We start from the raw sequence: 14,119 nt of genomic DNA, 5'->3' as shown, positions 1-14,119 counted from the left end.
AATAATGTCATACATACTGCACCCAAATCCAATAAATAAATAAATAAATACTTCTAAAATAGGATGGTGTGCACTTTACAAAGCTGGACTAACAGAGTCCCAATTCTGCAATAAGGGAACTATAGACTATAGCAGAAAAGTGGCAAAGGTCTATGGCTGCTGCATAGTACCATGAAGGATATGGTAGAGGCAGACAGCCCGACCCCCAACAATGGTGGGAAAGATTTCCTGTAAACCTGGAGGCTGGGACAGGATGAAGGAGAATACATGTTAACACTGATCTCCAAGACAGAAGAGTCAATTTAAAAAGAGAGATGGGATTTTGGATTAATGTTACACTGTCCCAAATGATGATTTTGAGGCCTATTAAAAAAAATCTCCACATTTTCTTATTACCTGGGCTAGGCATTGAGGGCATCTCCAATCCCCCTTGGGAACATCATGAAGAGGTGGTATTAAGCAAAAGGTATGGTAACTGTCATCACAACCATCACATAGAAGCAGACGGTCCTCATCATTACCACTGCCGCATAAGAGACACACATACAAATCCACCTGTCAAAAGAAATTGCCCAAATAGAAGGTAAAAAAACACTGGTCCCAATATCTAATTTATTTTCATTGCAGAATTCATGATAAGTCAAATCTGAACAATATGTACAAATACACCACGTTTATTCTTGAATACATTTACAGTAGACCCTTCGGATTCATTGGAACCGCCATTTCCAGAGACCACAAATCATCACACCCCTTATCAGTAAATGGTAGAGGCACAAATGCAGATATGATCAAGCATGCATGTCCATGTCAACGCCATTAAGTAATATGGGGTGTGATAGTCCCCCCCTTTTTTTGCATCCACAGCAGGTACCAGAAACAAACCTCTGCAAATACGGCAAGCCCACACTAATAGTTTGTTGTCAGATATGAAGTTATCAATAATGCAAAATATTTGGATAGTCTGGGAAAAATTCTAATCAATCTAAAAACTGATAAACAAACTAAAAGTGGTGTTTATCAGGTATGTCATCACCAAAATTATACATTTCAAAACATATTTCTATTACACTTCCTTAGGATTGGTAAGACTGTTCATTATCACTATTATGGCTAGAGAAGAAAAATAATCCAGGTAACCAAAACAGTAAAGGCAAAACAGCTTTCATATTCAAGAGCAAGAAGGAACATTTGAAAGAATCTTTAATTAGTGTTTGAGACAATTTGTTGGAGAACTGAGTGTCAATAATGAAATCTCATTCCAGATGAAAGAGATGACATGGAACCTTGCCAGATCAACTTTCTATGAAAGAAGGTATAATTAAGTCAAGTGGCCTATTGTCAAATAGTTTAACACCAGTCAAGAATGTTTCCACTATCTATACTGAACTACAAGCTAAGCGTTCTCCTTGGATAAATTAACAACCACAAGTAAGAATACTCACAGCATTAACACTTTTCTTAGAACGTCCCTTTGGTTTTTCTCGATCTGTTTCCCAAATTGGTTGGCTGCTTTCAACAACTTCTTGCTTCACTATGTTTTGAGTTTCTTTATCTGATAAAGAACAACATGTGTTTGTTACAAGGTTAAGACAAAAAGAGGAACTATTCAAAAATTACACAGGCTAGCGTCTAATTAAATAACGCTTAGTTGACTGAATTTTCTCAGTTTTCATTAAACAATCACATTTGCAGGTATTCACAACAGATACAAGAGTTCTGAAGAAAACAAACTTTTTGCTTTAATCTTATTCACATGTCTCACAGCAGACATAATAATTGAAGAGGGAATCCTCCAGTGCGAAAGATGTGACATCCCTACCTACTTATGTGCTTTGTCAATATTAAAATATTTTTGGGGGAAAAGGAAGCTTAAACAGAATAATTGCTCCAGAGTAATTGCCAACTTTAAAAAAATAATTGTCATAAAATTCAAAGGTTTTTTAAAGGGTTCTGAAAACTGTCAGAATTTTGGCAAGTGCTACAACCAAATGAACCCAAGTTTACACATCTATGTCAAGCCAGAATTTAATTTTTTAGATGTAAATATACAAAGAAATAATCAAATTTAACAATATTTATTTTAGTTTTTACTAATACACTCACCACCATCGGGTTTTGCAGAGGTGCTTCCCATTCTGCGTCTCAAGTTGTGAGTTTTGGTTTCTGTAGTTTCCTCTGCATCCGTTTTAATATTAGTAGCCTTGAGGGGGAAATTAACTTAATGTTATTCATTTTAACATCTTCTTCAGAACAGAATTGCCTGTCATGGACTAATCATATGCAACAACGGAGTGTTACTGTCAGTAGTGGAAGAGAGGTGTGGCTAAGTGATTCACCCAATTACAAGGAACAAATTTAAACAAGTCTAGATTGGTTTATCTATCCTATTTGTTCAACTCTAATGCTCACCTTTTGGGCTAATTGACCTTACCAAAATTAGTGCACACATTAGATTGCTAATACGGTAATCTTGGTGCTGAGACAAATAATTAGATTTGATGCTGCATTAGGTAAAGGTAAAGGTTTTCCCCTGACTTGAAGGCTTGATGCTCATCTCTATTCTAAGCCGAAGAGCCAGCGTTGTCCATAGACACCTCCTAGATCATGTGGCCAGCATGACTGCATGGAGCACAGTTACCTTCCCACCAAAGCGGTACCTATTGATCTACTCACATTTGCATGTTTCCAAACTGCTAGGTTAGTAGAAGCTGGGGTTAACAGCAGGAGTTCACCCCGCTCCCTGGATTCGAACCACCCACCTTTCAGTCAACAAGTTCAGCAGCAGCAGTTTAACCTGCTGCACCACCAGGGCTCCTGCTGCATTAGACTCAAGTAAATATGGTAAGTTTCTAAAGCCAGAAAGTTTCAGAGATGCTGTATTTGGCATACAAACTAAAATATCTACTAAAACACTGTTTTTGTGAGAAGATTTTGCAACAAAGTTGCTTAAGGACTCCTTCTTTCAAAGACTTTAAACATGTCTAATTTTCTCTGGCTTGTATCCTGAGCAATCTCTCTGGCATCACCATTTCTCAACCTCAATTTAGTTTTTATTAAGCAGATGTTATAATAGGTTTTCTGCCAAACAGTTGAATAGTTAACTGCAGCAATAAAATGTAAGTACAACACAAACTATAATTATTATAAAAAATTAGTAATAAAATGTCAACTTAGTTCAGAAAAATGCAAATGAAACGGGAATCGGATTTCAAATCCTGTATACAGTATGTGAGAATCTTGATAATGCTTATTCACAGTTACATGAATGTCAGCCTCCCCAAGGGAAGGCAGTGGGGAAGCATGTGTGATACTTCAGTCTATTTACAGCACCAACCCCAAAATGAAAATATGAAAAAATTAAAACTGTAGAAATTGTATGGAAATACTATAACCGCTATAGTCTCTAGAAAGGGAAGGACCTTCTGAGGGCCTGAATTATTATTTTCTCAAAATCAGCACAACAAGAGTCAACTCTACCTCGGCTCTCATGCGTTTGGCTCGACGTGCCAACGGACATGTTTCTAATGGCTGGACAGACTGTCTTTGAGGAATGTCATGGGGTTTATATTCCTTGTCCTTTGTTTCACTTGTAATATCTGGTGGTTTCTGAAAACACTAAAAAGGTAAACAAAAGTGAATTGTTTCTCTATGTTATTAATCAAAATCTATATAACATATATTTGGTTGCTTGAAAAAATACATGACTACATTGACTAAAATTCTAGTTAGGATAACTAGCTTCACTTCCTATAAATATGTATATTATAGTTGAAATACTGTCATTTTCTAAGTAGCTGCTTTTCCCTCCAGAAATATGCTCCAGAGAGTTCCTGAATCCAACAGAGCAAATTTTTGGAATTCCTAAGCAGCTGCAAAATGACATGGTCTAGATCAGGGGTCCCCAAACTAAGGCCCGGGGGCCGGATGCGGCCCTCCAAGGTAATTTACCTGGCCCCCACCCTCATTTATAATATAATATTTTTATATCAGTTTTAATAATATAATATATTGTATAAACATATAATATTGATAAAAATATTATCATTTTATACAATATAATGCTAACAATAATACCATATAATAATATTAATTATATGTTATATATTACATATAATATTACAGTATAGTGCTATAGTTCAATATAGTATAATGCTAATATTGTGCTATGCTAATAATATAATATATTGTATGTACATACAGCTGCTCTGAGTTCTCTTCGGGGTGAGAAGGGTGGGATATAAATGTAGTAAATAAATGTAGTAAATGAATAAATAAATAATTTTGGACTTAGGCTCGTCCAAAGTCTGAAATGACTTAAAGACACACAACAACAACAACAATCCTAATTAACCTGACTATCTCATTGGCCAGAAGCAGGCCCACACTTCCTATTGAAATCCTGATAGGTTTATGTTGGTTAAAATTATTTTCATTTTTAAAATATTGTATTGGTCTTTCATTGTTATTGTTGTTTTGCACTACAAATAAGATATGTGCAGTGTGCATAGGAATTTGTTTGGGGTTTTCCCCCAAATGATAATTTGGCCCCTCAACAGTCTGAAGGATTGTGGACCGGCCCTCTGCTTTAAAAGTTTGAGGACCCCTGGTCTAGATCAAACACAATGTTATCCATGACAATTCTACCACAATGTTTATAAAACATTTAGAAGTTTTTATTTTTTATATAAATATTCAGAAGTAAATATTTTATAATCAATGTGATTTATATGGCTTTCTAACAGCAAATGGAGAATAAAATCTTAACTATTCCAGGTTCAGATTATTTATTTATTTATTTATTTACATCACTTTTACCCCGCCCTTCTCACCCGGAGGGACTCAGGGCGGCTTACAACAGTTGGCAATTACATTGCCCAAAATACATTCAATAAAACAGTAACAGAATCCATAAACAATAAAACAGTACAGCATTAATTAAAACTCTAATTAAACTGTATTAAACCATGAATGATAAAATTTAAAATGCATATATAGTTAAATTCATCCACTAACAGTAATTCTGCAGTGAAGATGACAACAGAGATTAGAACAAAAACCCATGGCCCTCCAAACCTATGATACTGTGCAAGAGGCTATAAAATTTGACAATCCCAGCAGTTCTATGATTTGCTGTTAAATAATATTATCTTAGTAATTCTGTGATTTGAAAAGGAGATTGTTATATTACATCATCACATATTGATGAAAATCAAAATAATTATGTTAATCAGTGCTAAGTATACTTTGACATGGATGGAGTATACTACATTTCTGTATAAATGGATATGCTAAATAACAAAATAATTCAAATAATTTTTCAGGTACCATCAGTATCATGATGATTAAGACAAAACATGTATCATAGGCTCTCCAATACATAATTAGTTTGTCACATAAATCTATCATTAATGTTTTATTACTACAAAAAGGAGACTCCAAGCTAGCAGACATTACTCTCCCTCCCCCCTTTTTTTTTTTTTTTTTTACTGATACAGTCATCACTAAACTGAAGAGTATTTGACTGGCCTAAATTCATCTTCACGGTTGAAAAGAAATGCTGGTTCTCAACGTGTGTAAAGACACAAACAGTTTCAATAACTGCAGTCTCATTTACTGGGTAACAGTGTTTATTTACCAAGAAGCTGCAATGAGTCCAGTCTGGCTTCATTTAACAACTATTTGGCAAGGCTTTGGTTTCCAGTTATGAACTCAACCACCACCACCACCACCCATCCCAAGATCATACCTTTTAAAATTGGAACTATGTTTACCAACGCACACCACAAGCCCAATCTCTGCAATCATCCTATATACAAATAGTGATCCCATTGTCTTTGTATGTAACCAAAATGGCATAATTCCAACATAAATGGGAGGTAAACATTTACTAATAAAAGATTTATAGAGCTCTAATACCCAAAGCTAAAAATTCACTTCTATTTGAATGCTGGGTTGGTTGTGCACAGAAACTGAGTATCCTAGAAAAAAAACACAATCGACTACAACCCTGGACAAGCGCAATATGTAACACAACATTTTACTGAAGGCTTCAACAGATGTGAGGCAAAGTAAAAATGCTTCAATATAAAATGCCACTAAGAGAACATGCACTTTAATTTCCACCTTGCATTGTCCCAGACACTTGAGGCACCAAGAGGAGAGAGTAAGATTTGGTTCCAACGCTTTGCAGATTCCCTAATTGCATCTATTTACTTTCTCACATATTAAATTCTATGAGAAAAAGGAAAATTGATCTGGCCGAAGCAAACCTGTACATGACCTAAGCTTTAAAACCTGCTTTAAAAGTGACTGAATTTGCATTGAGGGTGCGTTGACTCTGCTTTTTGAATGGCAAGGGGTTGACTGGCTGACCCATATGGTCTCTTCCAACTGTATGATTCTACTTTATTTATGCAGAAGTAATTTGCTGTTATTGTTACTGTTATTTGTATAGATGGCTGATTGCTTTCTTACTTATTCACAATGGGTCATGGGTCAGCAAGCAATTGTACTTTAAATTTTACTTAAAAAAAATTAAAATGCAAAAAACAATTAAAATATTACCCAAATATTTTGAAGGAATGAGCAAATGTTATTCTTTAGATGTGAGACCTTGCTGCTTAAATAAAATATAATCAATGTTTTGTTTAAGTGATAAAATTCACAATTTTTGAGAGCTTAGTGAAGCATGGATCCAAATGTAACTATCAACTGATCTGTCTGCCAGGTGATGGAACTCAATTCATTCTAGCCTACCTTCTGGACAGACAAGGAATGACAGACATGTGATTTCACTTGAGCAAAACATACCATGTGGTTTCCAAGCCATCAGTGAGAATGACATGCTCAATGTTCACCACGGCCCCTATAAGAAGGTGGAAGGACTCACTAGAATAGAATTTGCTGAAGAAGTTGGAAGGAGAGCATAACTTTCTATGCTAAACAGGAGTGAAAAGAATGTCAGTTGTAACTGAGAGACAAGGTGTAGTAGTAGCAGGCAGCCTGGGAAGGGCTGGCTAGGTGTTTGAACTGGAAGGAGAGAGCCAGCCCAGCATTACCAGTTACCCTCCTTGAGACAACCAGGCCAGAAACTAGTACCAGCTACAAGGGCCAATGGTCCTCAACCTGTGAGTCCCCAGGTGTTCTGGCCTACAACTCCCAGAAATCCCGGCCAGTTTTCCAGCTGTTATGATTTCTGGGAGTTGAAGGCCAAAACATCTGGGGACACACAGCTTGAGGACCACTATCCTAGGCCATCAAACAGCTTCAAAATTCATCCCTCAACCCAGTGGACTCAGGGGTAACACAGTCCCATAACGGAACTCCCAAAAAATTCATCAGATATACAAATAGGCCCAGTCTCCGGCCAACTGGATGTGGCACTGTATCCAAAGCACCAAAACTGTGACAAGAAACATAGCTATGAAATACTGTAATAACCAAAAGTCTAGCTCACAGAAGGGGGGATGAGAAGGAGTTCCAGAGCCTAATGCCTGACCTCCCTCCACTCCTGTACATCATTTAAATATATCTAAAGTGGACAAGAATGAAAACCCTGACCAGGCCCAGAAACTCCCTTCCTCCAGCCAACAAGCTTGTGTCTTGTCCAAGACTGAGAAAACCACACAGCTTGAGATAATAAAACTCTATGCCATCCAAGATGACAACTTACAGCTCCGTGCCATGGTCTAGAACACTCTCTGGTAAGCTGGGGAACCTTTTCTACTAAATAAACTGCAGCATTAGTATCACTGTATTGTGATGCTTAAGGTAACGTTTCATTAGGACAAAATGTAATAAGTAATGTTGTTTTGAGTATGTCAACTCCAACCTCTGGATATGACAAAGGGCGTTTAGAAGATGCATTGTGTCTTTCTGGATCAGGGATATGTGAGAAATATACTATGGTACCATACATAGGCAACCTATTCATGTGATGGTAATAACAGGCATTTGGGGATAAAGGCCAGTACATGAAACATTCATCCTTAGGTTCTGTTTTGCTTTAAAAAGAGATAGAACCTTGCTCATTTTATATCCTTCAATTTATGCCTTTCAGTTTGGTAATCCCATTATTTTTATTTCCAAATCTTATAATAGTGCTCTCTGTTTCATGTCTCCCTTCTGGTGAACAATTTCACAAGCATAGGTTGGAGAAGCGTGGTGGCAATGGTAACAAAATACCTTTTAGGAATAAAATTCTCACTTTCATAAGCTTCCCAAATACAGGAATGGCATACAAAATGCCATTACCTCAAGGAAACCAGAAAAGTGTTTTATATGCCTTGTCAGCCAACACACCGATTTCATCCCCATCCTCACAGCTATTTGCATAAATTTGCTCCTTAGCACATGACAAGCATTTCAATGATACAAAATCAAAAGACTGAATTGCCAATAGAGTCCACTTGTCTATGCCAGGTAAAAATATATTTGAGAATTCTGTGACGTGAAAGATTAAAGGCTAAAAGATACATGGTCTCATTAAGATACATTTTCTCAGAAATTTAAGAAGGACATATTTGCTGGAGGTGCAAAAACCATACGTTCAATGAGGGATCAAGAAAAAATAAGGAGGGGGATGCTGTTGGTAGATACCTTGTTCGATCTTATACTATACACTAAAGTAGAAATGTGTGTTAAAGTTCAATTTCATAAACAATAGAGCTGAATAGCTCAAAAAGGAAATGTGGACTTTAAGTAAAGGAGTAAAGTGACTGCAGAAACCAGAGTCCATTTTTACTTTGATCTGTCAGCTGTGCTGGGATATAGATTTAAAATTTTAAATGTTAACTCTTACATAGTCATGTTTTCCCAGCTGCTATTTATTCTGTTAGAGAGATTCGGGAAAATAGAAGGATCACTATTTTTCTTCAGTGTGTCTAATTATAACATGCAAGGCAGGCATAAAAACAAATAATGTTGCTATTCCAACGTTTTAAAATAAGAATGATTGACAAATTCCTCACAAGCCATGAAGACCACTTCAGAATCCAGAAAGTGGAACTAAGTGGAAGCAGTGGAAACCTTCCATGGAAGTGACTACATCTTCTTGTGATTTGTTATACAAAGGAAAAGGGAAGCCCAATGAGGCTAGATATCTATTCTGGACTTTAAAAAGCTGATTTCAACGCTAGAGCCACTGTTGCACATAATTCAACTGAGAAAGACAAGTGTGAGTGTCTAAGGCAACCAAGATGGATGTATAAAGAACTTTGAGATGCGCTGTGATTTAAAAGGAACAAGTACAAGAAATGAAAGAAGGAATTTCTTACCAATCCTTTATTCTTTCATAACTTCCAGATGAGCTGAAAAACTTCCTGATGAGTGAAGATTTAAAAATGGACATGCTCAAGAAATAGAAAAAGGTGGAATCACCGAAGAGGGGTTCAAAAAAATAGTCAGCATGTGAAGGGACAAATTCAGAAAATCTAAAGCGGGAATGAGCTCAGGCTTGCTAGAATGAATAAGAACTGTTGGAAGGACTTTTTGTTATGTCCATAGCAAAAGGAAGAACAAGAAAAAGTGTAGGTCAATGCATAAAGATGATGACAAGAATGCTAACATGGGACAAAGAAAAGGCAGAAATACTCAACCCCTTCTTTGCCTCAGTCTTCTTCCAAAAGATAAACAGTGCTCAGCCTAGGGAAGATAGAGAAGATAATACAGCAGGGGAAATGTAGCAAAGAATAGGAAAATAGGCAGTACAGGAATACCTGACTACTCTAAATGAATTGAATTATCCTGGGACAGATGGATTAAAAGAACTGACAGAAATATTCTTAAGACTACTGGAAAAAAATTTGAGAATTCCTGCAGAACAGGAGAGAACTCAGGAGACTAAAAGACAAATACTGTACCTCCATCTTCCAAAAAAAATGGGGGGGGGGGGGGAGAGAGATCAGGACTCAAACATTGTATGCCTTTCAGATTGACATCAATACCAGGAAAGATTCTAGAGCAGATCATTAAACAGACATTCTAAAAGCATATAGAAAGGAATGCAATAACCACGAAAAATCAATATGGATTTCTCAAAAACAATTCAAGCCAGATTAATCTTAAATTACAAGCTTGGTAGAGAAAGGGAATGATGTAGATGTAACATATATTGATTTCAGTGAGACCTTCAACAAGGTCCTCCATTATCTTCTTGCAAACAAACTTGGAAAATGTGGGATAGACAATGTTACTGTTAAGTGAATTCGTAATTGGTTGACCAATCAAAAATCTAAAGAGTGCTCACCTGGAGAGAAATATCTAGTGGGGTGTCACAAGGTTCTGTCCTGGGCCCAATGCTATTCAGTATCTTTATAAATACAGAGCGTGCTTATTGCATTTTCAGATGAGACCAAATTAGAAGAGGTAGCAGGATCAGAATTTAAAATGATCTTAATACAGTGGTTCCCAAACTTTTGTTCTCCAGGTGTCTGAGTGTCAACTCCAAATTTTAATTTGTTTTAATTGTACGTTTAATGTTTTATTGTATCCGACATTGAATGTTTGCCATTTTTGTTTTTTTATCTGGAAGCCGCCCTGAGCCCCTACGGGGAGAGAGGACAGGTTAAAAATAAGTTATTGTTGTTGTTGTTGTTGTTGTTGTTAGTGTTGTTAGTGTTGTTGTTGTTATTAAGAGGGATACTTTTCAGCTTTACAACCACTACTCCTCCACCAAAATTTCCAAGTTCTCTGAAAATGTGATACACAGCTAGAACCACTTGAGGGTACTGTGGAGCAATCCAACAGAAAAAAAGCCACGATGAACTGGATTCAGCACAAGGTTTTCTGCCCATTGCTGATCGCCCATTCTTTCAAATGAACAGAACTTTTGACTTTCTAGCAACTAATAATTTCAGACAAAGAAATCCTTGCATTTGATTTTCCCCTTCTAACTCTGAATAATTCAAATGTTATAGAAGCACTAGTAAGCAAAAATTATATTGTAGCTAGTCATCCTATCAGTACTAGTTGTCTATGTTTTTCTTTATTTCAAACAAAATTCGATGAGGAAATTTATATAATTTGTAAAAAAAAAAGAATAATCTCAGATTTGAAACAGATTCTGTACCCCAAACATCTGAAATATCAAAACAAAACATGCAAATATCAAAGTTTTATGCATGGTAAAATTAATTCTTTCTATGTTGAAAATGTTTTAAATTTACAAAATGGTTAATTTTAAGTGGAAATATCTACCATTATAGATCGATTTTGTTCATATCCTGCCTTTCTCCCCAAAACTGTGACTCTTTTTTTAAAATACCAGTAAAGGATTATTAGATAAAACCAGTATCACAATGTACAATGACAAATATTTTACTTTACACTTGTTAATATTTAAAGTATTTTTAAAATATTTGTGACAACTCCTCCCTCTAAGACAAGTTAACAGAAAATCTTTGAATGATAAAAATGTGTTAGTGAGATAACAGAGTAATACACATGGATGTTTTTACGCTGGAGAAAATTAGCAGTCCACAAAAACTGAGTACACAAATTATTTCTCCATATTGCCAGGAAACAATACTGAGCTGGATATCTGTACAAAACATCCTTCAGAAAACAGCAATTATATTAAAGTATACTTATAAGCCCTTCGATCAAGAGTAAACAATTTAATGTAATTCATAAGAGGAATATGATCAGCATCTAAAACTGAAACCTGAAGTACAAGTCAAACTAAAAACAACATATGGCTTCATCGATTCTCTTCACAAAACATAGTGGCAGTAATTCACATAGGAGGATTGACAGGAAGCACCTAAAACAACTTAAAACAGAAAAGGAAGCACTGTCATTCAAAAAGTGAGTTTAAACATACCTTTTCCAGAACTGCATCATCCACTAAACACATCAGTTTGGAACAAATGTCAGGTGCCTATTGCAAGAGAGAGCTTGGAAAGTTATAATTTAAAAGAACTGTGACCTTGACAGATAAGGTCACAAGTAGTCATACGAAAAGTATTTACTTCTAGTGTGATTATTTTCTCAACAACTGCAGTTTCATTTCAGAAATATCAGACACCTAAGCAAGGCCTAGATTTTCAATAGTACATTATATGTAAGACAGCTCTGTTTGCAGATGCAACTATTAGATCTTTTGCCATGTCCTTCTATTATATTGAGGTTTAAAATTCCAAATATATGAAGACAAGCAAATTTCACAAAAAGCACAAGAGACAGACAAGATAGAAAAGCAAAATGAACCATTGTGCTTTAGGGTTTCTAGTATAGCAATATGCAAGAACGATTACAAATGAGCTAATAAGATCACTGTTCTGGACAAAATGATGTATTTTATTTTCACAACCTGTAATATATTTTCAGAGGGTTGGTTACAACAAATGCATCTCCTGACTAAATGGTCTTAGTCAAAATTACAGTGGATCAATTCACTGACTTGACTGTATGTAAATCACATTAATCAATGTACGTTGGAACTAGTCAGTGGATTTAGGCCAAGGCCCATATTTGCCAATGTGTTATGTCCTACTAAGATAGTTCTATTTATCCCCCCAAAATTGGTGGACTTTAGGCTTACTGGAATTTAATGTGCCACACCACTCCAAAAACTACTCTAAGTTAAATGTATTTCCTGATTAGGAGAATGCATGTCCTGCTTCATCACTGGCTGATACAGATAGTCAATAAATGCCAAATAAAAACTATGTGCACTATAGGCTGAGGGCTGTATGAAAGTCAGACATTCATTGCCCCTGAGTACAGAAGACACACCTGGAATCCCTCATGTCTTATCTCAGGTTTCTCTGAGGAAAGCTACTTAGCGCAGTCTGATATCACTTTCACGAGAATCCTAGGATTCATGGTTTGGTTGAGTACTCAGTATAACGTACTCTATTAAATACAATACCAGACTAATCTAGCAGAGAATTTTAGCTGCACCATACTATAAATCCCAGTATTCCACATGATGGAAGCATTACAATTAAAGCAAACTGCTATGACTGTCGAGCAAAGATACGAGAGCTATCCAGAAAGTACATTACGTTTTGGAATTAAAAATGAACAAAGTATAGGAGAAAGCATTTACCATATGCAGTTGAAAGCCACACCCAAATACCACTTCTCAACATAGTTGCCATTCAAATCTAGGCACTTATCATAGCAATAAATGAGCTTGGAAACTCCTTCCCCACTAAATTCCGCCGCCTCTGTCGTCAACCACTTGTTTCCAACAATGGGGGCGTGGCTGGTAACGCAGCATTTTGGCGACGCTGCACAGCTACGGAAAGGGGGAAGGGTTGACGACGGAGGCGGCAGAATTTAGTGGGTAAGGAGTTTCCAAGCTCATTTATCGCTATGATAAGTGCCTAGATTTGAATGGCTGCTACATGAGATGTGGTATTTGGGCGTGGCTTTCAACTGCATATGGTAAATGTTTTCTCCTATACTTTGTTCATTTTTAATTCCAAAACATAATGTACTTTCTGTATAACCCTCATATATACTCATTCAGACAGGGCTAAGCAACAGTAATGTTTCTTCCTCATGTATTCTTATCAAACATATTGTAGTTTTAACATAAAAATAATTAGAAAAGGACCCAAATATTTCCAGATTGCTAGAAACAGAATGGATCAAATCACTTTTTGCATGATCCTTGTGCACAATCTAATTTCAATTGATTTAGTTCACAATGATATAAGAAGAATAAGACATTCTCCCTTTTATGCTGATTTAGTCCACATGCCTAAGTGAGACACACAGCCAAAAGTCAGGTTTGATCACTATATTGGGTGCTACCATACCTCCCTAGTTTTCATCATACTAACCTGGTGAGGTGGCAGTACAGTGCCATAAAGAAATATCAATGAAATTATTACGTAAAATCTAAAAATGATAATTCAGCGAATACAAACAATGAACACAGATTATGTTTGAAATACATTACGATCAAAATAAGGGGTGGTGCAAACACACATAAATCTGAAATAAGACATTTTGTGCTGAAGACTTTCATTACTTGCGTTTATGCTAAGTTAGTGAGCAATGTAAAAGTAAAATTTCTCTTTTTCCCCTTGTATTCAAACATATAAGCATCAGTGTACAACATTATACATGCAAGTATAGATATAGCAAAAGCCAAACAATTTTA

General features: G+C 36.1%; 1 protein-coding gene across 3 annotated transcripts in view; it reads right to left on the bottom strand.

Moving 5' to 3' along the window:
* The window catches only part of kdm5b (lysine demethylase 5B), a 62,342-nt gene that overhangs the window by 29,619 nt on the left and 18,604 nt on the right, over positions 1–14,119 (bottom strand). For 2 of the 3 annotated variants that reach the window (XM_062979721.1, XM_062979719.1), the window contains exons 5-9: positions 11,825–11,881; positions 3,481–3,618; positions 2,107–2,203; positions 1,446–1,555; positions 397–555 (exon numbers count right to left, since the gene is read on the bottom strand). In XM_062979721.1, coding sequence (XP_062835791.1) covers positions 397–555; positions 1,446–1,555; positions 2,107–2,203; positions 3,481–3,618; positions 11,825–11,881 — 561 coding nt within the window. The remainder of the gene's footprint in view (positions 1–396; positions 556–1,445; positions 1,556–2,106; positions 2,204–3,480; positions 3,619–11,824; positions 11,882–14,119) is intronic. The other variant, XM_062979720.1, reaches the window with a different exon arrangement.

The sequence above is a fragment of the Anolis carolinensis genome, chromosome 4, assembly GCF_035594765.1.
Source record: "Anolis carolinensis isolate JA03-04 chromosome 4, rAnoCar3.1.pri, whole genome shotgun sequence".
Taxonomy (NCBI): domain Eukaryota; kingdom Metazoa; phylum Chordata; class Lepidosauria; order Squamata; family Dactyloidae; genus Anolis; species Anolis carolinensis.
The sequence above is the reverse complement of the archived record's forward strand: the minus strand, read 5'-3'. Positions and strand labels throughout refer to the sequence as shown.